The 27417-nt window shown below is 43.9% G+C and overlaps 1 protein-coding gene and 1 non-coding gene across 2 annotated transcripts in view; one reads left to right on the forward strand and one right to left on the reverse strand.

Moving 5' to 3' along the window:
- LOC126995289 (kin of IRRE-like protein 2) overlaps nucleotides 1–19638 on the reverse strand; it is a 251711-nt gene extending 232073 nt beyond the window's left edge. The window contains exon 1 of the mRNA XM_050854778.1: nucleotides 18240–19638. Coding sequence (XP_050710735.1) covers nucleotides 18240–18324 — 85 coding nt within the window. The 5' untranslated portion in view covers nucleotides 18325–19638. The remainder of the gene's footprint in view (nucleotides 1–18239) is intronic.
- A 1322-nt stretch (nucleotides 19639–20960) lies between these two features.
- Nucleotides 20961–21033, forward strand: Trnal-caa (transfer RNA leucine (anticodon CAA)). Its single transcript has one exon. It is a non-coding gene; the product is annotated as a tRNA-Leu (tRNA).
- The last annotated feature ends 6384 nt before the right edge of the window (nucleotides 21034–27417 follow it).

The raw sequence follows: 27417 nt of genomic DNA on the forward strand, positions 1-27417 counted from the left end.
TTCCCCTGCTACTCCCTCCCCGCTTTTATTTTTAGTGGAGACAACAGAAAAAATGGATGCGCGGTGGCCAGTGCAATACATCACCTACCAGATCTGTGTCATAACAGCACACCACAATCAAACTTTGAAAAATCTCCCTCGCTACTAATGTATTCCTCTAATCCGCCACAGGGGAGATGAACAACATGGTGGCCTGTGCGTTGACCTCCCTACAAGGATCTGAACTGAGGTCTGCGATTCATAGCTTGAAAAAAAGTTTCGTTTAGTCGGCGCAACATCTGTGGTCATATGCCGGAGAGACAGGAGGGGGAAGGAATTGTAAGAGAAGGGGACAGATCCCAGGAGACGGGACACAACCCCCGATTAATACCTGGTATCCATTCACTGCTGGGTGGATAGGGGCGCAGGATATCGGAAAAGCCGCCCAAATTTTTCCACTCCGCCCGGGAATCGAACCCGGACTCTCTCGGTTGAGAGCCGAGTGTGCTAACCACTACACCATGAAGCCCCCTTCATAGCTTGAAAGACTTGACTGACACACAAGGGAGAGAAGTGCAGGGCACACAACGGCGGTGAACTTAAATAGAAGGATAATGGGACAGCTAGAGCGGCAGGAGGAAGGGTTCCACGGAAGGTACTGTCAGAGAAGAAGAAATGAGGGAGCGTTGTTTAGAAAGTTTAGGTGATTGTTGTTGGGATGGATGGGACACGCAGGGCGATAAGGGGATAGGAATGGGTGGAGGAGTGGAAACGTGGAGATGATGATATAACAGGAATGAGAGAGGGGGACACGCGACCGAAGGGGAAATGATGCAGGAATGGGTGAAGAAAAGAAGGTGCACGTGGAATAAGAATATAGTGAGGATGTAATAGTGAGTGAAAAAAATACACGTAGATTGCAAAGGCAAAAACTGGGAATGAGAAATGAAGAGGTGCGAATGGTACGAGGGGAGAACCAAACAAAATAAAAGTGGAATAGGTGAAACAAGAAATGTGCGGGTGTTGAAATGAGGAAAGGCACAGGCGAGATGGCATGAACTGGCGTCAAGGTCAGACAGGAGAAAGAATATGAGGGGGGGGGAGGGACTTAAAGGGGAAGAGGGAAGAATGGTCAGAGTAAAGGAGGAGAGGCAATAAAGAGGTGGGATACAAATGGACTGAATAAAGAAACAATACGGCGAGTGGAAAGACAGGGAGGGGGAGTGAAAAATATAGAACGAAGGCTGCAGAACGAGCACAAAGGCGGCGATGAGAAAAAAAATAAGAAGAAAAGCGGAGGAAAAGGACAATAGAGAGGAGGTGGAAGAGGAGGAGGGAGAAGAAGAGTAGATGGACGGGGAACAGGGTAGAGAACGGAGTACGGCGAGGAAAGATGAGAGCATGGAATGGGGAAGCGAGGGGAAAAGAGGGAAGAGGACGAAGGAAGAAGAGATGAGGTGAAGAGAGAGCCTGCAACGAGGATGGAAGGAAAAAGGAGAGAAGGAAGGGAGAGGTTAAGAGGAAAGAAAGAGGAGTATGACAAGCTGAGGTCGGAGCATGGGGTGCAGAATATAGAAGATGAGATAAAGGGAGACGAGGTGGAAGGAGAACTTGAAATGGGGAGGTAAGAGAGTGTAATGTGTATATTATAATGTACATGTGTATGTATGACTGTACGTGTGGCGACACCCGGTCGGTGTCGCACAACAGGATGTCTAACAACACGTCGTGCTTTTGGCCGTGGGAAGCTGTGATGAACTGACACTAGGATCAGCAAATGATGACTATCATCAACAGTCATCAACCGGAACCCACACCCTTCCGGACGAACTACAAGCAAATAAAACGGGCGGACAACGCGGAGAAGGCAGAGAAGACGGGTGACGGGCAGGCGAGCGGTGCTCTGCCGCTCCGCGCCCTGCAGCGGTGTGGCTGTCTGATTTCGTGCGTCTCGCTCACGTAAACTGTAAACCTTGTATACAACTGTTAATATAGTTAAAATACATTTGGTATTTGTATTAACCTGAGAGAGAGAACTAAAGAGAACTAAAGTGAACTAAAGTGAACTAAAGTGAACTTATAACGGCTACCGCTCGGCCACACATCACTTAACTAAAAGGCTATTGTGTTGTCTCAACCACTTCAATCAACTGGAGAACGCAGTCAACGGTACACCGGACCTGACGTGAGGCAGCAGTTCGCGCTTTAAAACTTAAACGTAACGCGTTACATTAACCACGTTAAAAATTACGCTTAAAAGTCGTTAACAAGAAAAGTATAGAGGAAGATCAGAGATAGGAGAAAGGAATAGTTGAAAGTAACAGTATGTGATGAGGCCGGAAAAGAAAAAAAAAAATAGGCAAATGGAGAAAACAAAAAGTGAGGAATAGGAGGTTAAGGGCATGAAAAGAAGTGAGTGAAAAGAAAACGAGAGGTAAAAGAGAGGATAAAGCCTGGAAAGAGGAGTAGGATTGGGCAAGTGATGGGGAGTAGGAGTGAAACAAAGGAAAATCATAGGACCCAAAGGTAAAGACAAAAAAGTTCGGACATAAAGATCGGATAAAAGCAAAGAAGAAAAAAAACATAAAATGAAAAAAAGAAGGAAAATGGTCATGTTTACAAATACCATGAATAAAAGATACACAGGTGTAGAGGATGAGCCACACACACACACACACACACACACAGAGAGAGAGAGAGAGAGAGAGAGAGAGAGAGAGAGAGAGAGAGAGAGAGATCAGTATATCGGTACACAACAAAAAACATGAACTTTGGATGAAAGGAAAAAGTGAGTGAAGTAATGACGGCATAATTACATTCCAATCATAGGCCTATTTTCTCTTATCGCCCCCCTTATTGTCCCTCCACCCCTCGCGCCCTGCCCTACAACAACACCCTGTCAGCACTCCCACGCGGGCACACATACATACATATAGACAGACAGACAAGGAACCAACTAGACAGACAGACAGGAAGACAGACACACAGACAAAAAATCAGAAAGAGACAGGGAGACAGCCAGACAGACACAGTCCAAGTAACGAGACCAGTGGGACTACAATGGAAATAAGAAAATAAAATCATTGGCAGCAACAGCAGAAGCGGCGCCACAAAACTATAGCATCTGGCGGTGATGATAACGTGCCTCTGCACCATCACACCACCGCCCCCACCACCACCACCATCACCACAACCACCACTACCACCACCATCACCAGTCGAGAGAAGTAGCTTAGGCAGTCTCCACCAGAGTCCCATTACCTCATGAACCCCATGAAAGAGGCAAAATGTGGTGAGATGAGATAACGAGAATTTAAAGTGTGTGGATAGTTGATTTACATCTTGTGCATTATTTATCATCACACCACACTACTAAACAAGACATATCAGCACCTTAGTACATCCCACGCAGCACGAGGCAGAACGCCCCACAATGCGCGACACATCCCGGCACCTAACATTAACCCATAGCACTTCATATCTCACTGCCATCCCTCGCCTCTCGTCACATCAGTTACCAACATCACCACCACCACCACCACCACCTTAAAGGACCATAAACGCCAAGCAGAGGCAAGTGTGGTGCATTTTATTCGTTCTTAGTCGTGCGAGGGAGCCGTTTATCGTGATGTGCACCTTTCCTCGTTCGCCTCGATGAATGAACATGTACACTAGACTCCAAGGCTATTGAATTGCTGGGCATCGTGTATTATTTGTGACATGTCCGTGAACGAGGACGATCATCTAGTATGCAACAGTAGTAGAATCATACCCAAATTGTCGAGTCCTTGAAATGACGTCATCCCTCTCCTTCAGCCTAAACTTCGAATAACCTTGATCCTCCATAACCCTCAAATGACCTTGATGCCCTTAACCTTTCATTCCCACCCCTTTCAGAATATAATTATATTCATAAAAGCAGCAGGCACGTCCATCACACATGGAAATTTGTTGCCTAATGAGGCTTCCTCCGCTCTCTGTTCATGAAGGAGCCAGTGCATCCCCCCCCTCCCCCCATTTCGCCGGAAATCCTACGAGATTATGAGGCTTCCCCATGGAGGTAGGATTAGGAGGAGACGGCGCGAGCTGGGTGAGGTGTCCCAGGAAAGTGAAGCCAGTTTGCCCGCGCTGGCCAACGCCCAGGACTGGCAGGATGGCCGCGCCAACCCTTAGTATCAGTAGCTTTATTAAAAAAAATTATCAATTGTTTCGCTGTCTGATAAGGTACTACAACTTTTTTCTTGCTTTTAGACTAAGACATTTTTATTATTACTTCAAGTACTTTTCAAATTAATATTTAATTGTATTAAAACAAGTACTCATGCGCGTAAATAAGTATTTTCAGTGCGATGAGCTACATATCAGAAATACAAATATCCGTACATGCATTAACGACCATTTTTCAAGTAACCTAAACCCTGATTTTATATCTTTTTGTGGATAATAAATGTTCATAGCACAACTAATAATACCTGATTTATTAGTTAATTGTAAAGTACATAATTATAAGTACACTATTATAAAATCATCCATCCTAAATTTAACAAGAGAAATTGAAAGTAGGTTTGGTTTGTATTTATTGGCCACTGAAATGAATAAGTTTGGTGTACAACTGACGGCTCCTTACCTTAACATTACTTGCTAATTTATTAGTTATCTGTGTAGCATCATACTTAAACTGTACCTGCAAATATGTCTCAGCAACTGCCTTAACTAACAGACGCAGGTGGTTTTCCTGAGGGTCTGTGTCATACATGTGATTAGTTATGGTGGGGAATATGTTTTTTTGGTTGCAATAAGCCAGCACTGAAATAACTAACTTACTAATAGCCCCCTGCCCTAAATTGTTGCTTGACACTCTTTCTCTGAACAGTTTTTCTAAAGTGATACAAATATCAATAACACCATCAGAAGGATATACCAAGTTTCCTCTATCCTTTACTCTAACTAGTGAGTGAAGGATCAACTTTCACTAGTCGCATATAAGTAAGATTTTATAATAAGTGTTAAGGAATGCCTATATTGACGATAGAAGTTTATTTTTTTATCTATATTCACCATTGCTAGGACAACTACTTTTACCTCCATGGGCTTCCCCATTCTTTTCTCCCTCTCTTCCTCTTCCTCCTTTCCATAGTTGTCAGTTTGTAAATGTTATTATCTATCTCATTTTAGAGTGTTTAACGGTAAATAGCAGTTTATTAACAGGAGTCTAATCAATGCCCATATAAACAGGCACAGCTCCGTGAATCACAACAATGATCAATATTCTGAAAACCAGGGACAGCTTTGTGCAATTGTTGCAGAAAATCAGTACATCTCTGCCCCTCCTCCTCCTCCCACTCCTCTCCATAGTTTTCAATTTGCAGTTATAATTATCAACACAAAAAATGACTACCTATCTGAAAGAAAATTATATTTAGTTATCTATATAAGTCTGTCTATATAAGTCCCCTCACCCCCTCCCTACTCTGTCCTCTTCCCGGAAGTCCCTTGCAGCAAATCAATACAGCCACACACCATACAATGTAATTATTTGCATGGAAATGACTCTGCCTATCTGAAAGAATAGTATATATATATATATATATATATATATAGATATCTATATATATATATATATATATATATATATATATATATATATATATATATATATGTGTGTGTGTGTGTGTGTGTGCGTGTGTGTGTGTGTGTGTGTGTGTGTGTGTGTGTGTGTGTGTGTGTGTTATTTCTTTTCTTAACAGTTTCTGTTCACCTTCCCATCCCCTCCCCTGTCCTCTCCCCGCAAATCCTCCACATGCCCTTCCTCCTCCTCCTCTCCATAAAGGTTACTTCCACCACACCACCTTTCCATAGCTGTTAGTTTTGACTTAAAGTAAATTAGTTATGTGCACAGAAATATGTTTTGTGAAATGACCCCACCTATCTGAAAAAAAATAAATAAATAATCATATATTTATTTATAAAAGGTCCAGTAAATGCTATTATTTTATTAACACAAAAAAAAAAAAAACAGTGGTGGGTAACTTTTACTCTTTTAAGACCAAGTGCTTTCCACTCCCTCACCAGTTTCCCTCCAAATGACTCAACACAGAACGGTGTGAGAAATATCATTGGAAATTAGATCCAGATGGTGTTCATTTGTGTTATCAGTGTACCAAATGTGGGAGATTTCCAATACTGTCCACCGAATAGAGTTACACAATGTCCAGCCTGCAAGGTAAACCTACTATTATTTTTATTGGCTTTGATCCTTGTGTGCGTAAATTAGCTTAGAATAAACGTCCCTCTATTTTCTTTTCCTAAAGTCAAGTCATCGTGTCTCATTTACAGTTGGATTAGGCCAACATTCGAAACGCCACAGACGAGATGATGACAGTCAGGCAGGTGGTAGTCGTGATATCTCGCATCCTAGCGACTACCTTCAGGAATTTGTTTTAACAAATGTGGCAGTGACTCCACTATCGATGGTGGAGAGGCCCTCCACTGAGACTGTGCCCTCTCCAGACGACCCTCCTGCTTCACGGGAGGACGTGTTACCTGCCTCACAGGTTGACTCCCAGCCTGCCTCACAGGATAACCCCCAGCCTGCCTCACAGGCTAACCCCCAGCCTGCCTCACAGGCTAACCCCCAGCCTGCCTCACAGGCTAACCCCCGGCCTGCCTCACAGAACAACCGCCAGCCTGCCTCACAGGCTGACCCCCAGCCTGCCTCACAGGCTAACCCCCAGCCTGCTTCACAGGCTAACTCCCAGCCTGCCTCACAGGACAACTTCCAGCCTGCCCCACTTAACGCTCCTCTTCCTGCTTCACAGGATGTCGGGTTCCAACCTGTAAGGAATGGAGCCAAACCGAAGCAGGCAACCAAGAATTTACTGACCCCCACTACCTTCAATAGGTTCCAGGTGCTGGCAGGCACTATGGAGGATAAGTTTGAGACTCGCTTAGTTGGGGACTCCATGGTGCGTGGCCAGCTGGTTGAGTTCTGTGGTCGTTCATGAAACGGCCGCAGAAAACGCTACTGCTATCCAGGTGCCAGACTGGACGACATCACCGCAGCGTGCGATGATGTCACGAGAAATGCCGACCGAAACACCCTCTTTGTCATTCACGCGGGGACAAATGACGTAAAGACAACCCTATCTGAGGAACTGCTTGAGAAATACCGCCGCATGATCAAGCAGTATAAACGTAAAACGGATGCCAGTAACATCATAATCTCAGGAATCCTCCCGAGGGTCGGTGCCGAATCTAGCTTTTACAGTAAGGCCTTCAGCACAAACAACAGACTTCAGTCCCTTTGCTCACAAGAAAACGTCCAGTTCGCTAACTTGTGGAACAATTTTTACTACGATTCGGACTTGTTCCTTCCTGATGGCATTCACTTAAACCCTGTTGGAGCAGCCCGTTTCGGGAGGCTGCTCTGTGACCAAGTGGCTCTTCGAAAGCCAAAAAACGCGGAGGCGAGAACACCAGCAGCTCCACCGTAAGGGTGCACTCAACCCGAAAAACTCCCGACTCGAATCACATTAAAGCTTGCTATGTAAACGCTCGTAGCCTACGCAACAAATTTGAAGACTTAGAAGTCCTCGCAGCTACAAATCATTATCACATCATCGGAGTCACAGAATCTTGGATAGACACTTCAAATAGAGATTTCATTGCGGAATATAGATTACCGGGTTATACCATCTTTAGTCATGAAAGAGAGAACAGACAGGGTGGAGGCGTTATCTTTTATATCCACAACTCTCCCCATCCAGTATCCGTGAAAACAGATATTATAACCAATGTAAACAAGGTCTTCATTGAAATTAAAAAAAACTCTCGTAAAATAGTAATTGGACTTATCTACAGACCGCCAAGGCAGACTCTTGATATCGACCACGCATTAAGTGAATTATTATTAGAAACAAGTAGCAGTTGCGAGGCAGTAATTGTTGGGGACTTTAACTTGCCAGTGAAAAGATGGGTTTAACCTTTGTACTGTCTTACAGGGCTCTACCTGTACTCAAATTTACTAGAAAGGGATTTACATCAACACGTTCAAGAACCGACTCAGGAAAATAATACACTTGACCTTATCTTTTCAACGACAGCTGATCTAGTTAACGAAGTAAATGTTGGTCCAATTTTTAGTTCTAGCGATCACCGAACAATCACATTCAGCATCAATATGAAAGAAAGTAAAGTAACTCCTAGTAAAGAAAAGGTGCCTGATTATCAGAGAGCGAATTTTGCAAGACTCGATCAATTCTAAATAATTCTGACTGGACTGAAATCACGGCGGAAACAGATATTGATAAATCTTGGGGGGACTTCACCACAATATTGAACAATGCCATAAGCATATGCGTACCCTATCGTAACAGACGTTCAGCTTCTAAGAAGAAACCCAAATGGTGGAATAACGAAATTCAAAATAGCCTATCTCTTAAAAACGCGTATACAGTAGGTACATATCATCTCAGAGCGAGGCTGACAAACTAGAGTTGGACAGAATTCGCCGCGAAACCAAGAAATTAATAAAACGAAGCAAGAAAAATCTTGAAGAATATATAGCGGAAACAAGTAAATCTAATCCTAAAGAATTTTTCAGCTATGTAAATAAAAAGTCACTCACTTGTGGTATCGGACCGCTTGCTAATGAAAATGGTAACCACACGAACGATGAAAATGAAATGGCTACAATCCTAAATAACTTTTTCGCATCCGTATTTACCGACGAAGATTGTTTATCACCTCAACCGCCGGAGGTTAGAAGGACCGAAAAGATGTTAAGTGGCGTGCTCATCGTAGAAAGTGACATTTACGCACAATTGAAAAGATTAAAGTAAGCAAAGCTCCTGGTCCAGACAAAATTACCCCTAGGGTCTTAAAAGAAATCAAACATCAAATTTGTAAACCGCTCTCCATCATATTCAATAAATCTTTAACAGCTGGAAAAGTTCCGTCGGATTGAAAGCTTGCAAATGTCACACCAATTTTCAAAAAGGGGGACAAGTCTCATCCTGGAAACTATCGACCAATTAGCCTGACATCTATTGTTTGTAAGTTAATGGAGACTATCATTCGCGACAATATGGTGAAATTCTTCGAAGAAAATAATATAATAAATAATTCGCAACATGGCTTCCGTAGTAAACGTTCGTGTTTGACTAACTTACTTGATATTTTTCACTATATTTTTGAGGTGTTCGATGAAAGCAGATCATTAGATATCATATATCTGGATTTTCAAAAGGCATTTGATAAGGTCCCCCACCAACGATTGCTCAGCAAACTACTGGCGCACGGTATCTCGGGTAACATTCACAATTGGCTTGCGGACTGGCTCTCTGAGCGGAAACAGAGAGTAGTTCTAAACGGTGTTACATCTAACTGGCTCGATGTCAAAAGCGGCGTACCTCAAGGATCAGTGCTTGGCCCCATGCTCTTCTTAATTTATGTTAATGATATCGATGATGGGCTCATTTGCAAAGTATCAAAATTTGCTGATGACACAAAAATTGCTAGTAAAGTAACTGCGATACTCGACGAAGAAGCTTTACAATCAGATATAGATCGACTTGCACGTTGGGCCAATCAATGGCAAATGAAATTTAACGTTGAGAAATGTAAAGTGTTGCACATCGGAAAAAATAACAATCGCGTTCGGTACGTCATGAATGGCCAACAACTTTCTGCAGTAAGTAAAGAAAAGGATTTTGGAATCACTATATCAAGCGATTTATAGCCCGGTCAGCATTGTTCAGAGGTAGTTAAAACTGCAAATAAATTGGTTGGCTTCATCGGACGAGTCTTTAATAATAAATCGGAAAAAGTAATATTAAAACTGTATAATTCGTTGGTTCGACCCCGTCTAGAGTACTGTGTACAGTTTTGGTCTCCCTACTACAGAAAAAAAAATATTAAATTTGGAACGGGTCCAACGAAGAGTAACAAAGATGATTCCTAGGTTGAGAAATTTGTCATATGAACAAAGGCTTAAAGAAGTAAATTTATTCAGCCTATCAAAACGAAGAATGCGAGGCGATCTAATAGAAGTGTTTAAAATGTTCAAAGGATTCAGTGATATTAATGCGGAAGATTACTTTACAATTGATCGATCAAATAGAACAAGAAGAAATCACAATTTGAAGATAAGTGGTAAAAGATTCTCGTCGCACGAAGCTAAACACTTCTTCTTCAATCGAGTTGTTAATGTTTGGAACTCTCTACCTTGTGATGTCGTTGATAGTACAACAGTTACGGCCTTCAAGAATAGATTAGACAAGTGTTTTGAATCCAACCAGCAACTAAGATATTACTCATTGTCGTAATAACGTTAAGTTCTTTCGAATACTGGTGTCCTTGTCCGCTTTTATCGCCCGGTTAGTGGTAGCAGTAATGGTAGTTCTTTCCTCTTTCCTACATAAATTCCATGCAGTTTTTCCATGCTGCATGGTTCTTTTTCCTTTCCTGCCAGCTTTGGCTGGAGGGATGGGGGGGTGGGGAGGAGTCTTCGCCTTTGCTGTCCTTCATCTTCCACCTTTGATTAGATAGTTAGTGTAGCTTGTCACAAACAACCTCGTAAGGACCAGCAGGTCTGCTGTTGTTTGTTCTTCCTTTGTGTTCCTTTGTGTTCCCCACCGTGCTGGGCCACGTTTCTCGGGCACGCATTATAGTGATGACCCTCCCCTTCCTGGACCCTATGGTTTGACCATGGAAATAATGAAGGCAAATATAATTTTGAAATCCTTTTAGTTTAATGAATTTTCGTTATAATTTCACTATCTCTAACTTTCTCTGTTATTCTGCAGATGGAGCTGCACACACTGAAGACGTTCATGGGCTTCACCTTATAAGTAGACGAGGCTTTATTGAGAACAGTTTCTCGGAGGTACGCTTAGACGTTTAAGCCTCTCATAGCAGGGACCTTGTATTAGCACTAGTGGATCTTCGGCAAGAGATTATTTCTCTTGTTGTCGAAGAAATGAATACGTTAGAGGCAGGCTCAGTGGAAATATATATAAATCTTGCCCTTCAGCTCAGAAAAGAACCCTTTATGGAAGGGGAAGACTCAGAAAGAATACACTACATACACAACCCGCGAGTGTACGCTACACGAAACACCATTGGTGAGGTCCTATATAGTTTCCAGCGCTATGTAGAAAACAATATTGAAGAAAGGTTTCACAGGTAGAAGGAAGCGGCTTTAAATTAGGTCGAACTAAATTCTTAGAAAAAAGTTCTCAGAAACGCAGCCCAACAAGCGGTGGGGTCTTATGTGAAGTTCCTTAGTGCTGTAAGAGGTAGAAGACAAGTTTTCAACCCTAAACCCTTCCTAAATAACACTGACACATGTATCGTTCAGTGTCTGGCGGCTCACAAGCTTTTTCAGATTCATGGGAAGTGGAGAGACCTTCAGCAGTTGGTATAGTCATCTCTCTCTCTCTCTCTCTCTCTCTCTCTCTCTCTCTCTCTCTCTCTCTCTCTCTCTCTCTCTCTCTCTCTCTCTCTCTCTCTCTCTCTCTCTCTCTCTCTCTCTCTCTCTCTCTCTCTCTCTCTCTCTCACTCTCTCTCTCTCTCTCTCTCTCTCTCTATATATATATATATATATATATATTTTTTTTTTTTTTCAGTAAGGCCTTCAGCCTAAACAACCGCTTACAGACTCTTTGTAGGGAGCTTGACGTGGAGCTCTTCAACGCATGGGACAATTTCTATGGACAAAGTGAGCTCTTCCACAGGGACGGATTGCACCTGTCTCCCATCGGGGCAGCCAGATTCGGAAGGCTCCTCAACGACGCAGTACGTGTCATCCGAGCAAAAAACGAGTCACTGCCACGTCCCTCCACCCCGCCCGTGTAAATAGACGCCGTGCATCGCAACAAACTCGTAACCGTGATCCCTCAAGTACCACCACCTCTATTACCAAGCCTCTAGATAACTTAAAAATCCTTAGTTTCAATGCGCGTAGCCTAAGCAACAAATTTGATGAACTGAGATGTCTTGCTCTAACAGAAAATTTTGACATAATTGCTATAACCGAAACATTTATCGACATCACAAATATTGATTTAAGTTCCGAATACAGCATAGATGGCTACAGACTCTTCAACAAAGATCGTTTAAACCGCAGAGGCGGGGCGTCGCCCTTTATGTCAAAAGCTATTTGCAACCCACTGACAAAACACCGGGAAACAGTAACGTTGAACATTTGTGCGTGCGAATAAACATTGCAAAAGTCAATTTAAATATATCTTCACCTACAGACCTCCCGGGCAATCACTCGATGACGACCTTGAAATGTGCAGCGTCTTAAGGCAGTCACTTAATAACAACGACTCACTGATATTAGAAGACTTTAACCTCCCCCATATCGACTGGGCGACACTGTCAGGTACAGAAGGCGAGTCACATAGAATGATCGAATTTCTAGAAGAAAATTATCTAAGCCAAATGGTTTCTGAGCCAACTCGACAAAATAATATACTCGACCTTGTTATAACGACCCAAGATAACCTAGCCAGTAATGTCACGGTAGGAGAACACCTCGGTTCTTGCGATCATAAATTAGTGCGCGTCGACATTAGAGCTCAATCATCAGTGACTGAAAATAAAGTAAAAGTGCCCAATTTCAAAAGAGCTAACTTCGTAGAAATCCGACAAAAACTAACAGAAATACAACTATCAGATGACGGCAACGTAGAGGAAGCCTGGCTAAGCTTTAAAAATCACTTACTCACTCATCATAACACATTCGTCCCCTAGTGCGAGAAGCGAATTAACACTAACAAAAGCCCACCGTGTTTTAATAGCGAAATTAAACAATCAGTCAATGAGAGAAAATTGTTTTACAAGTTAAAGAAAGAACAAAGCACGCCCGAAAACATTAGACTTTATAATGATGCCAGGCGACGAGTAAAAAGACTAGTAGGTCAAGCAAAGCGTAGATATGAAGAAAATATTGCAGCCAACTGTAAAAATAATCCGAAGTCTTTCTTCAGTTACATAAACAACAGAAAGGCGTATTAAAGGTATTGGACCTTTAACAAACAGCGACGGTGCACTAGTGACTGACAGCCAACACATTGCAAACCTCTTAAACAATTACTTTTCCTCGGTGCTTAATACTAACAGTCTTCCTCTCGCTACCACCAACACCAGTACTATTGTAAATCTCGAGCATGCATTGCCTAATTTTGAAATAACAACCGATGAAGTCCTTAAAGCACTCCATTCACTTAAAACAAATAAAAGTCCCGGACCCGACAAAGTATATCCTATACTGCTTAAAGAAACAAAGAGCGAAATACTCTCCTCCCTCACTACCGTATTCAATATGTCCTTGCGACAAGGCATCATCCCTTCGGATTGTAAAAAGGCTAACGTGACACCGATTTTAAGAAAGGAGACAAAAAATACCAGGTAACTACCGACCCATTAGTCTAACTTCAATTGTAGGTAAGCTACTCGAGAGCATAATTAGAGACAAAATTGTGAGTTACCTCGAAAGCCACTCATTAATTGGGGATTCACAACATGGCTTCCGTAACAAAAGATCCTGCCTGTCAAACCTACTGACCTTTTATAACGATCTCTTCTCAATTTATGACGTAACCAAATCAGTGGACGTAGTCTATCTTGATTTCCAGAAAGCGTTTGATAAAGTCCCACATCATAAATTACTTTATAAATTAAAGCAAGTAGGCATTGACAGTCAAGTAAACCAATGGATCGCGAATTGGTTGAGCAACAGACAACAAAGAGTTGTGATTGACGGATTTAACTCAGAGTGGGCGCCGGTCACTAGTGGCGTCCCTCAGGGCTCGGTTCTTGCCCCAGTGCTTTTCATTATTTACATCAACGACGTGGATGTTGGACTCAATAATTCCATTAGTAAATTTGCAGACGACACAAAGATTGGTAACTCAGTTCTCACTGACGAAGACAGGCAAAGCCTCCAAGAGGATTTGCACAAAATTTCAGCTTGGTCGGATAAATGGGAGATGCCCTTTAACGTAGACAAGTGCCAGGTCCTTCAAGTTGGAACAAAAAATAAGAAGTTCGATTACGAAATACGCGGCGTTAAACTCACAAGCGTTCAATGCGTTAAGGACCTGGGGATTAAAATCGCGTCAAACCTCAAATTCTCACATCAATGCATCGATGCAGCAAATAAAGCGAACAGAATGTTGGGCTTCATTAAAAGAAACTTTTTTATTCAAGAATAAAGATGTAATACTTCCGCTCTACAATAGTTTAGTCAGACCCCACTTGGAATATGCGGTACAGTTTTGGTCTCCCCACCATGCAAAGGACATTGCTAAACTAGAAGGTGTTCACCGTCGAGCAACAAAAATTATCCCTTCCTTGCGCAACAATTCCTACGAAGAAAGGGTTTCCACCCTTAACATGTTCTCTCTTGCGAAACGTCGCCTCCGAGGAAAACTGATCGAATGTTTTAAAATACTTAATGGTTTCACGAATGTAGACAGAACAAAATTGTTTATGATCGATGACACTTTGCGAACGAGGAACAATGGCACAAAACTCAAATGTAGACAAGTAAATTCAGACTGCACCAATTTTTTCTTCACCAACGTTGTAGTGCGAGAATGGAATAAGCTCCCACCATCAGTGGTCCAGTGTAACACGATTGACTCCTTTAAAAACAAGCTCGACCGTCACTTCCTTGAACTTAATATTAACTAGAGTAGAAAAGCAACGTTTTGTAGCCATTTGATTAATGTAAAATCACTTAGGTTTAAGGACAGACCACCTAGTCTGGACCATGGGGTCTGTGTGGTCTAGTTTTCTATGTAAATCTATGTAAATCTCTCTCTCTTCCCGGAAAAGTGAAAATACTTGTAATATATTTTTATTTTACAGATAACAGAGAGCTAACCATTACTGCAAGGCCGATACCAAAGACATATGGTGAAGTGTATGGACCATAGGATTTTCTGCTACAATTATTATTGTAATGCACAGTAATGTTTGTGTACCTGGTTTTATTATCAGACTCCTATTAATAAACTTGTATCAATTAAGAAAATTTAGTTATTTTCCTTATACACGTATATAAATACATTTACTTAGACGGCCACTGTTCTTCCCCTAAACCTATCAACAGTGGTGTCCCACAGGGCTCTGTCCTATCACCCACTCTCTTTCTGTTATTCATCAATGATCTTTCCAAAACGAACTGTCCTATCCACTCGTACGCCGATGACTCTACTTTGCATTATTCAACTTCTTTCAGCAGAAGACCCTCACAACAGGAATTACAAGACTCCAGACGAGAGGCTGCAGAACGCTTGACCTCAGATCTTGCTCTTATTTCCGATTGGGGCAGAAGGAACCTGGTGTCCTTTAATGCCTCAAAAACTATATTTCTCCACTTAGCAACCCGACACAATCTTCCAAACACCTATCCCCTATTCTTCGACAACACTCAGCTATCACCTTCTTCTACACTAAACATCCCCGGGCTATCCTTAACTCTTAACTAGAAACTTCACATCTCTTCTCTCACTAAATCAGCTTCCTCGAGGTTGGGCGTTCTGTACCGTCTCCGCCAGTTCATTGCCCTTGCACAATTGCTATCCATATACAGGGGCCTTGTCCGTCCATGTATGGAGTATGCATCCCACGTGTGTGTGTGTGGGGGGGGGGGGGGCTCCACTCACACAGCTCTTTTGGACACAGTAGAGTCTAAGGCTCTTCCTCTCATCAATTCCCCTCCTCTTTTTTTTTTCTTACGTCGTGGCCTATTGCGCCGGTAGGCTTCTTCCCGGTGGATCCTGATGGTCGGCCCAAGGCTTCTTCCCGGTGGGGCCTGATGGTCGGCCCAGCCCGCTCTGGCGCAGGCGAGTGTTTATAATGGCGCCATCTTGCATTGGCTCATGCTGCCCTCCCGGAGCTCCTCTTTAATCCTAGAATCTAGAGTCCGGGTTGATAGTGGTCTTCTGGACAGCATGTGGGTAGTTTTAAGCCACTCAGCAGCGGCTGAAAAATACCAGCTTGGTGGCACCGGGCGGGGATTGAACTCGCGTCGTCCTGAACGCGGCGCCGTCACGCTACCCATTCACCCACCGCCTCCCCTTACTGACAGTCTTCTACCTTTTGAATGCCGCCGCCATGTTGCATCTCTTTCTATCCTCTACAGATATGTTCACGCTGACTGCTCTTCTGAACTTTCTGACTGCATGCCTCCCTCCTTCCCGCGGCCCCGCTGTACACGACTTTCTACTCAAGTTCATTCCTATACTGTCCAAATCCCTTATGCAAGAGTTAACCAGCATCTTCACTCTTTCATCCCTCAAGCAGGTAAACTGGAACAATTTTCATTTATCGGTATTTCTTCCTGCCTACGACTTGAACTCTTTTAAAAGGGGCGTATCAGGACATCTCTCCTCCTGAAATTGATATCTCTTTTGGCTACTCCTCTGAACTATTTTTATAGGAGCAGTGATTTGCGGGCTTTTTTTTTCTTTTTTTACCCTTGAGCTGTTTTCTTTACTGTAAAAAAAAATATATAAACTGACAACCAAGGAAAAAGGGGGTGTATGGATGTATTGATTTTCTGCAAGGACTTCCGGGAAGAGGGCAGGGTACGATAGGGACCGGTGGACAGCCTTTGAGAAAAGAAATAGCACTTATATAAATAAATATATATTTTTCTTTCATATACGTAGAGTTATTTATATGTAGATAATCAAAATTACAAACTGACAACTATGGAGAGGAGGAGGAAAAAGGGCATGTAGAGGATTTCCGGGGAGAGGACAGAGGAGGGGAGGGGAAGGTGGAGAGAAACTGTTAAGAAAAGAAATAACATATATAAATAAATGTATATATATATATATATATATATATATATATATATATATATATATATATATATATATATATATATATATATATATATATATATATATATATATATACTATTCTTTCAGATAGGTAGAGTCATTTCTATGCAAATAATTACATTAACAAACTGACGACTATGCAAAAAAAGGTGTGTGACTGTATTGATTATTTGCAAGGGACTTCTGGGAAGAGAACAGGGTAGGGAGGAGGAAAAGGGGAATATAAACTGTTAAGAAAAGAAATAGCTTTTACATTGAATAATAAATAAATTTTTCTGTCAAATAGGTAGTCATTTCTATGTAGATAATTATAATTGCAAATTAACAACTATGGAGAGGAGAAGGAGGAGGACGGGCAGAGCTGTACTGATTTTCTGCAACAATTCCACAGACCTGTCCCTAGTTTTCAAAACATTGATCAATGATGTGATGCACAGAGTTGTGCCTGTTTTTGTGGGCATTGATCAGACTCCTGGTAATAAAATGCTAGTAGCTTGTAGCTAAGTAGCTAATAACATTTACAAACAGACAACTATGGAAACGGGGAAGGGGAAGAGAGAGAGAAGAGAATGTGGAAGCCTCATAAGTCCGGATGACTTCCGGCGAAATGGGAGGGGGATACCCTGGCTCCTCCATGAACAGAGAGCGGGGGAAGCCTCGTAAGGCAACAAACCTACATGGGTGATGGATGTGCCTGCTGCTTTTATGAATATAATTCTTTCCTGAGGAGGTGGGAATGAAAGGTTAAGGGCATCAAGGTCATTTCAAGGTTATGGAGGATCAATTTCATATGAAGGTTAGACTGAGGGAGGGGGGGGGGGGGGGGCATTTCAAGGACTCGCCAATTTGGGTATGATTCTACTACTTGCAACAGCCTTTCTCTGCGACGTGACAGAACTTGCTATAAACCAAAGGCCTTCAAACTTTCCTTGATGTGACATAATTGGGTTTATGTAATCCCTCACGACCCGATGTAAGTCTATTGAGGGCAATGCGTTCAACTTGAGACATCTCTTCCACTATTTATTTATATCAGTTGGAGCCAGCGAGCCAGCAAGTCATGTTCAGGGGCCTTGTACTGGCCTACGACCTGTATTTTGAGGGCCCTGCCTACGACGGTTATACCATGAATAATATTCCTACTTGCTGACATGACTTTGCTTCGTGCTTCGGGAGAACAAATGCAATGAATTCTTTGGAGCACTACTCAAACTCACTTGTTGCATCTAATGGCGTTCCAAGTGTGCCAAAAAATGTTTAAAGACGGAATACATTACAAAAAAATAATAAATGAATACAAAAAACATAATTGAAGGCGACAGGAAATAAACGAAAAAGACTTTGTAGATAATAACTATTATAGGTAGATACCAGGTAAAGGAGTAACGTACATACCTTTACGGTAAGCTGCAGCGGGGGTGAGGGTGACGCCGAGGCAGCATGCGAGGAGGGCGAGAAGGTGTCCTGGCGAGGGCACCATTGTGGGTGGTGGTGGTGCGACGGCGGCGGTGGTTGTGGTGGTGGTGGTGGTGGTGGTGGTTAACGGTTAGCGATGCACAGGTATAATCCCCAAACACAGCACAGGTGAGGCGCTAACACACGCCGTCACGTCACGACCTTCACTACACTACCTATCTCTCTTTTCCTAAATATCTTTACTTTCAGTGAGAGCGTCTGTTACACGTCCACACATGTCATGGAGGCACTTATAGAGTCACAGACACGGACAGTTTCTTTGCGTGTTCTTGAGGCGGGGTGTGAGGCGGGGCGGGGGTGGAGGCGCGAGGGCTAGTCATCCATATCGCTCCAGACGTGATTCAGATTTATGGACTGCCTTGGGAGAGACACGAGCAAGATGTCTTATATAAGTAATAGCTAATGTTCCCTGCCTGAGTCTGCAGGATATTTGTTTACGTGCATGTATGCGTGGGTGTCAAGAACGAGGTGATTGGTATACATTGATTTCCTCCAGCTGGATCCGCGATGCCCACACGGTGCAGAGGTTTTTGTGGTTGGCGTGTTGAGGGTGGGTGGTAGCGGTGGTGGCGGTGGTAGTAGGATCGTTTTGGGGGTGAGCTGCATTGATGTCCACTTTATATCCTTTCAGTTAGCGTCAAGGCGAGGGTGGCAGGCAGTCCGTGGAGGTGATATATTGCCGACGCCACGAGTCAGGGGCGCGAGACGTGTCAATAGTGAGACCAAGAGCCGGTTCCTTATGCGTTACGGATTGATTCTTCGCCTTGTGTGTTGTGTGTGTGGATGCCGCCCCGCCCACTTACACTCACGCCGCACACGTACACAGGCACCAACAGACACCCGCACCACGCACGTCTTCCTTCCTGATACACTGAGCCAGGGTTGAGTCGCCCGTCTTTAGTTATTTGTAAAGTTAGTTACTGAATTTTAACTTTTTTGTTGCTGGTTCATTTTCTCCTTCAGCAGTAACACTTGTTTCGCGTTGCTCTTTCCTTCTCTCTTCCTACAACAAAACTTTTTCCGGTCAAGTTTTTCCCTTGACGCGCTGCTCGTCACACGTTTCTTTCCTCAGTATTAGTTGACGTCACTGGCTCACGAAGATCGGCTCCTCTTTCCCACGGACAGGAGACAAAAACACTAGTCTAAAAACAACATACCGCCGGCAGTACACATGCGAGCAACGGGCAACTTTTCGACATAATTCTCACAAACTTTTCCTGAACCGTCTGGCTTGGCGGGCGGGTGGGTGCGCGGCTTGCTTCTTCTTCCTCTTCCTTCCGCTGACGGCGACCCTGCCGCCTCTTCCTCCGCCTTTCTCCTCGACTCTTCTTGTTCTCGTGCACGCATACGACCAGAAAGGAAACACTAGCAACTTTCAGACTATTTTTTACCTCATGAGGATTTTTACCCTGGATGCCTCACGGTAACTGCGGCATCATTTATTATTTCGCCCCTCTTCCTTCTCCATCCCTTCTGTATCTCCCTGGCTCTCTAATTACGTATACATTTTGTTGACTCGCAACAGCATCTCGGCCAAGGAAGGAAGGGAGGCAGGAAGGCAGGCTCTCTTTTTCTCTTGCTCGGCCCGGCAGCCAATTCCGCGCCTCGATAGTCTTCACACTCGCGCAGTCTATCAGTGGGGTTTCTCTCGCCCCCTGTGGCCTTCACGCGTCGCCGATACAAAGGCCAATCCACGCTTTTGTCATGCTGACTGACCAATGGGATATGAGTTACAAGGAGCCCCAGTGAGGGGGGGGGGTAGGGGTTAAGTTGAAGGCGTGAGGTAGAAGTGATCAATGAGGCGGTTTTTGAGAGGATTCCGACCTGGTGAACCTTAATTAGTTAGCGCCCAATCAGAATACGGGGAATTCCCGGGATGGTTACTCCGAGGTAGAGGTGTTGGTGGTGAAGATACTGGACATGGTGGTGAAGCTCCGTGTTCGGCGTTCACAGCGCCGGCCAGTTAACGATGACGGCGCGTTGATGATTTATTCTTCTTTGTTACCCTTCAGAGAGTGGACGACCAAGAAGAGGAGCAATAAAAAGAAAAGGTATATCTATCAATCGACGATTTTCTTCGGCCTGCTAAAGGCTACACACATAAGAAACGAAGGACTCCAACTCGCAAGAATATTATGAAAAAAGGCAAAAGACGTCTCTTTCCTTTGTTTTCTTTTTCCTCTTGTTGCCAAAAAAAGGAGGCGGAAAAGCTAGCGGCTCACGAGAGAAGCTCTTGAGAAAGTGGCGGCGTCAGCAGAGCCGCGCATTATCTTTTCCTTCAAGGAGTTGCTAATGGCCCAAGTTGCGGCTGGTTACTCGGAGGACCTCGCCGCGCCTAGCCACGCCACGCCCTGCACTGCACCCGCAGAGTTCTGGAGAAAAGAGAAAAAAGAGCGATAACAAAAATGTTTATATACAGCCTTGGTTGGATTTTCTTAATCCTAATGAATGTATATCAAGGGGGGAGAGAGAGAGAGAGAGAGAGAGAGAGAGAGAGAGAGAGAGAGAGAGAGAGAGAGAGAGAGAGAGAGAGAATAAAAAAAAAAGAACAGTTAGAAAATGTTTATCAAAGTCATACCCCCACATCAACTCTCACACACACACACACACACACACACACACGGCCCGGTAGATACACACTGCCCGGTAGCTCAGGGGTAGAGCGTCTGGCTCAAAACCAGAAGAGCCGGCGTTCAATTCCCCGGCCGGGTGAAGATAAGTTGGGTTTATCTTCTTTCACATGTAGCCCCTGTTCACCTAGCAGTGAGTAGGTACGCGTGTGAAATGGGAGAGGGGGAACGAGGGCAAGGGGGGCAACGGACTGGCCTCGGCTACTCACTACGGACCGCCGTGACCCACGTCTGACCTCTGTCAGGTCTACACCACAAGTGTGTGTGTGTGTGTGTGTATGTGACTGCCACGTTATAGCAAACACTTCTGAACGTCACTCAGGAAGGCGTTGAAACACACACACACACACACGGCCCGGTAGATAAACACGGCTCGGTAGCTCAGGGGTAGAGCGTCTGGCTCACAACCAGAAGACCCGGGGTTCAATTCCCCGGCCGGGTGATGATAAATTGGATTTATCTTCTTTCACGTGTAGCCCCTGTTCACCTAGCAGTGAGTAGGTACGCGACGTCAGGCAAGAAGTTGTGACCTCGTTGTCGCGTTGTGTAGTGTGTGAGTGGTCTCACTCCTACCCAAAGATCGGTACTACGAGCTCTGTGCTCTTCCGTAGGGGAACGGCTGGCTGTCTCGAGAGAGACCCGCAGCAGACCAAAAGGTGAAAAAAAAATTCACACACACACAACACACACACACACACAAACACACACAAATACCCCCTCCACACACACACAAACGCTTCGGCGCTGTTTTTTCCTCCTCTGAACGCTTCAAATTCAAATTCAAATTCAAATTCAGATTCAAAGAGGGAGCACCTCAGTGGGCAGATCGGTAAACAACAAAAAAAAAAAATACTTCAATTCAACATGAAGTAACAAAAAATGGTCAAAGCTATGGATAATATACCTAACGAAATTTCCCAATGGGGCAGAAACATAAGCCTTGGCGTTAATATGTTAATTATGCCACGCTTAGGAGGAGCTGGTATGCAAAGCATGGTAAACACCCGCCCTGTGAACACCCAGCTGTCCCTCAACGCCTTCCTGAGTGACGTTCAGAGGTGTTTGCTATAACGTCGCACTCTCTCACATACACACACACACACACACACACACACACACACACACACACACACAAACACACACAAACACTTGTGGTTTAGACCTGACAGAGGTCAGACATGGGTCACGGCGGTCCGTAGTGAGTTGCCCGAGGGCAGTCCGTTGCCCCCCCTTGCCCTCCTTCCCTCTCTCCCATTTCATCAGAAACCCAACATCGTTAGGAACTTTTGTGACATCTAATTCAATCATGGTGACAGACAGTGAGTGCAGTGCGTTTGTGGTGCCGTGAAAACACTGATGAGTAGAAATGGCCAGTGTGTCGACGACGCGGCCTTTCAATCCCGCCGACGCCCCAGGTACACCAGCTCGACCATCATGATGCTGGGAGAACTCGGTGCAGGTGCAGTGCAGTGTTGAGGCCCGTCACTCAGGCGGGGCCAGGGGTGGGGCAATCAGCCAGCCGCTCACCCTACAAGTCAGTGCAGTCAACAGACGTTCCCACGCCGCTCTCTACCGCGCTGCATGAATTAGCAGGTCATCACTAAAGCCCCAAATACACTGCCGGATTTTGGCCACGAACTTGTCGCCGAATCAGTTCGTGAAAAAATTCGGCGACCGTTTCGCCGACATGACCAAGATTCTTATAGTTCTTGGCCATTCGGCGACATGTCGGCGAAAGCTCAAGACATTTCGGGGACAATTCGGAGACATGTCGCCGACTATTCGGCGTCCATGTCGCCGAGTTCAAAATCTGAAATTTTAACGGTCTTTTTTTTTGTCGCGGAATAATTGACGACAAGTCTCCGAATTGTCTTCGTATGTCCCTGAAGTGTCGGCGACATGCCGGGGACAATTCTCCAACAGTGCCAAAATTTCTGACAGCTGATCATCTGATGGCCATGTGGCATATACAAGCACGGGAATCCGGGCTGCAACACACTTCTTCACCGGCAGCGTAAGAGCCCACCTTGTCTCTCGCAACTTGTTCCTGGGGAATAGCGAGAGGGCGACCAAATCATCCCACTCGATCCTATGCGGAACCCAAGGGCTATGGTAGACCCCAAGAATATCCGCGCCTTCCTCATGGACTACTACAACACCCGGGGAGCAGTGGCCTGGCAGGACAGAATTGTGGGCGAGTAAATACCGTGTGTGATAATATGTGTGGTAATATGTATGATAGTATGTGTAATAAAATGAGAAAATGTGACTTGTTTTTGTTTTGCCCTCCTACAAATATTTTAGAATGAATGAATGTTTCCGTAATATTAATAAACAAACCAGTAACTGAAAGAAGAAATAAATTTAAATAACTAAAAAATAAAACAAATGTTAAATAATAGCAGAATAATGATATTAAGAAATAAATAAAGTAATAAATAGTAAATAAATTATGAAATAAATGAAAATGGTAGTTTCATACCTATTTTATAATTCATGATTCATTCATGATGCATTCATGATGATGATGATATATATTATATATATATATATATTTATATATATATATATATATATATATATATATATATATATATAGAGAGAGAGAGAGAGAGAGAGAGAGAGAGAGAGAGATAGTATAGATATAGATAGATAGATAGATAGATAGATAGATAGATAGATAGACCCCCGTGTACACCTCCCACCGCGACCCGATTGCCGTGTCGTGATTAATTCGCCGAATGTTCGCCGAATATTCGGGGACATGTCCCCGAATAGTCTTGGCCATTCGGCGACATGTCGGAGATATGTCCCCGAATAGTCAGCGACATGTCGAACAAAATTAAAATTTTAACGGTCAAAATTCGGCGACAATTCGCCGAACACCGCGAATTGGACGCCGAATTGTCTGGGACATGTCGGCGACATTTCGGCGACAATTCGGCGTCCATTTTGCATTCGTGCACATTCGGCGAACGGCCGCGAATTTTTCATGCAACATGAAACTTTCGTGGCGGTCGTGACCAACTGTCAAAAGTCGCGCGGTGGACCCAGACATGTCCCCGAACGGCCAAGAACAGGCAAGAAAGATGCCGAACTTGTCCACGACACAGGATGACTTGCATATTCGTGCACATTCGTGAACCAAAATTCGGCAGTGTATTTGGGGCTTAAGCCCTTAAGCTGAGTGACGGCCGATACCGCCTCTACCTGCACTACCGCCATCAGCTGTGACCTGACCCTTTTTAACCTGGGGTTGACCTGGGACTTAACACCTGACCCGTCACCTGGAAGACGATACCGCCTCCTCTCACACCGCTACACTGCACTTTACCACCTCACCTCCTAGTCCTCTTCTAGCTCATCACAACTTTCCCACAATGTAAACCACAGACCCGCTATGCCCCTTTCATATTGTTCTTTTCCAATTTTTATTATATTTCAACACTGTATTCTTAATGTATATATTTTCAGCTTAACAGCTGCAATCACTTAATAAATCGATTATTATTATTATTATTATTATTCCTATTTTTTATTTATTATTATTATTATTATTATTATTATTATTATTATTATTATTATAAATACCAATGTACACAAACACAAATTCACACATAAATTCAGATTCAACAAAGACATTGGCAAGAACTGGTTCACCAATATACTCGTGGATGAGTGGAACAGGCTTGGGAGTCATGTTGTGAGTGCCAATACCATAGATACGTTCAAGAAGAGGTTAGATAAATTCATGTATAGTGAGGTAAGGTGGGGTTATCCTTACAGGAGTTGTCTTGTATAGGCCAACCGGCCTCTTGCAGACTTCTTAAGTCCTTATGTTCTTAAACACACACACACACACACACACACACACACACACACAAACGGCCCGGTAGATAAACACGGCTCGGTAGCTCAGGGGTAGAGCGTCTGGCTCACAACCAGAAGGACCGGGGTTCGATTCCCCGGCCGGGTGAAGATAAGTTGGGTTTATCTTCTTTCACATGTAGCCCCTGTTCATCTAGCAATGAGTAGGTACGCAACGTCAGGCAAGGAGTTGTGACCTCGCTGTCGCGGTGTGTTGCGTGTGAGTGGTCTCAGTCCTACCTAAAGATCGGTACTATACGAGCTCTGTGCTCTTCCGTAGGGGAACGGCTGGCTGTCTCGGGAGAGACCCGCAGCAGACCAAGAGGTGAATTACATACACACACAAACAAACAAACAAACACACACACACACACACACACACACACACACACACCAATCAGACAGGGACGCTAACGTTCTCCAGGATGAGCTTGACAGACTATATGATTGGGCGGGGAAGTGGCAGATGGAATGCAATGTCGGGAAGTGTAGCATTCTGAGTGTAGGTAGGAATAATCCCTCACACAATTACTCCTTAAATGACACTCTTCTAAGCAGGTCTGGGCGTGAGAGAGACTTAGGAGTACTAATGAGCGCTGACCTCCGTCCTAGGGCTCAATGCATTCAGGCTAAAAATCGGGCAAACGGAGTACTTGATTTCATCTCAAGGAGCGTAAGCAATAGGAGCGCTGAAGTCATCCTCAAACTTTACTTAGCACTAGTTAGATATGATCTCGATTATGCAGTTCAGTTCTGCTCCCCCTACTATAGAATGGATATCAAGATTGTAGAATATGTATAGAGAAGGATGACAAAGATGATTCAGGGGGTGAGAAACTTGCCGTATGAAGACAGGCTGAAGCATTTAAATCTACACTCTCTAGAAAGGCGAAGGTTGCGAGGAGACATGATCGAAGTCTATAAATGAATGAAGGGCTTTAATAAAGGGGAAGTCAATAAGATTTTGATAGTAAAAGAGCCAGGTAGGACGCGTAGCAATGGTTTTAAGTTAGACAAATTCAGATTCAACAAAGACATAGGCAAGAATTGGTTCACCAATAGAGTGGTAGATGAATGGAACAGGCTTGGGAGCCATGTTGTGGGTACCAATACCATAGATACATTCAAGAAGAGGTTAGAATTAAATAAAGCCATGGATGGTGAGGTAAGGTGGGGTTGAGTGTACTGGAGCTGCCTTGTATAGGCCAACCGGCCTCTTGCAGACCCCTTACGTTCTTATGTTCTTATGTTCTTATTTTCACACACACACACACACACACACACACACACACACACACACACACACACACACGCACTTCCGGAAGCTCACAACGCTTAGGTAGCTCAGTGGTAAAGCTCTGCACTGACAGGCTTCGGGGCTTGGCAGGGAGAGATTCGGGATCCGCTCAGACCCAGGATTTTTCCACTGACAAGGATATAGTGTGTGGTGTGTGAAGATCCCGGCAGTACCCAGAGATCGACTAATAAGTCTTGCTAATCGGAAGGGTACTTGCTGGCAATGACGAGTCCAGCTCGTGATCAGTCCGTGGGTGAATTACACACACACACACACACACACACACACACACACACACACACACACACACACACTCATAAAACCCTCCCAAACATACATGAATAAAGCCCTCCCAAATCAGGCACAAAAGTAGAAAATATCAAACACTAACAAGTAATTAAGAGGGGCAATTAAACTTCCCCGATTGAGCTCATTTAATGAAGCTCTAATTCAAGCTAGCAAGCACTTCGGGAACAGCTTAAGAGTCACATTTACAAACTCGCAACGGCCAATGAACACCTCCCCCTATCTCTCTTTTATGCTGCCCATTAGTGTGACTTAATGTCCTGTTTACGGGGCCGGGAGTCCGCTGGGAGTGTGAGTTTAGCATGATGGAGGGTGAAAGGGTACGGAGGAGGAGGAGAAGGAGAAGTAGGAGGTACTGAAGAAAGAAGAACAATAAGAAGAAAATCTGTGAAAAAAACAGCTATATAAAAAAAACGAAGAAGCGGATGGACGCAAGGGGATTACAAACTTATCTTGATGCCTTAGGGCTCAGCGATTCCCAACCGTTTTTTCAGGCTACCCCAATCATGCACCTCTAGACATGAGCGCGACCCCACTAGTTTAGTTCTTTATGTGGTATTGTAACATAAAAACACCATGTTTGATAATTTGAGGTATTGGCGACCCCAAGAAATGCGCTTGGCGACCGCACTTGGGGTCGCGACCCCAGGGTTGGGAAAGGGGGCCTTGGGCAATACTTTCTAGGAAGTTTATTACTATAATCTTGTTTTTCCCCAGCGGTACTTATTATTAAGGTAAAATAAAAAAAATGTGTATGTTTCTTAGATGGCACAATAGTTTCTTCTGATAACCTGCAAAGCGCAGGGAAAACAAGAGTGAGAAAAATCATTATGCGTTCTCTCTCTCTCTCTCTCTCTCTCTCTCTCTCTCTCTCTCTCTCACTCCGCTTCTTCTCTCCACTTTCTGCTTGTTTGCTTATGTTACATCGGGTTGCTTTTATTTGCCTCAAATATGCACACCACCAACACACACACACACACACACACACACACACACA

This window comes from Eriocheir sinensis, chromosome 7 (assembly GCF_024679095.1).
Source record: "Eriocheir sinensis breed Jianghai 21 chromosome 7, ASM2467909v1, whole genome shotgun sequence".
Lineage (NCBI taxonomy): Eukaryota > Metazoa > Arthropoda > Malacostraca > Decapoda > Varunidae > Eriocheir > Eriocheir sinensis.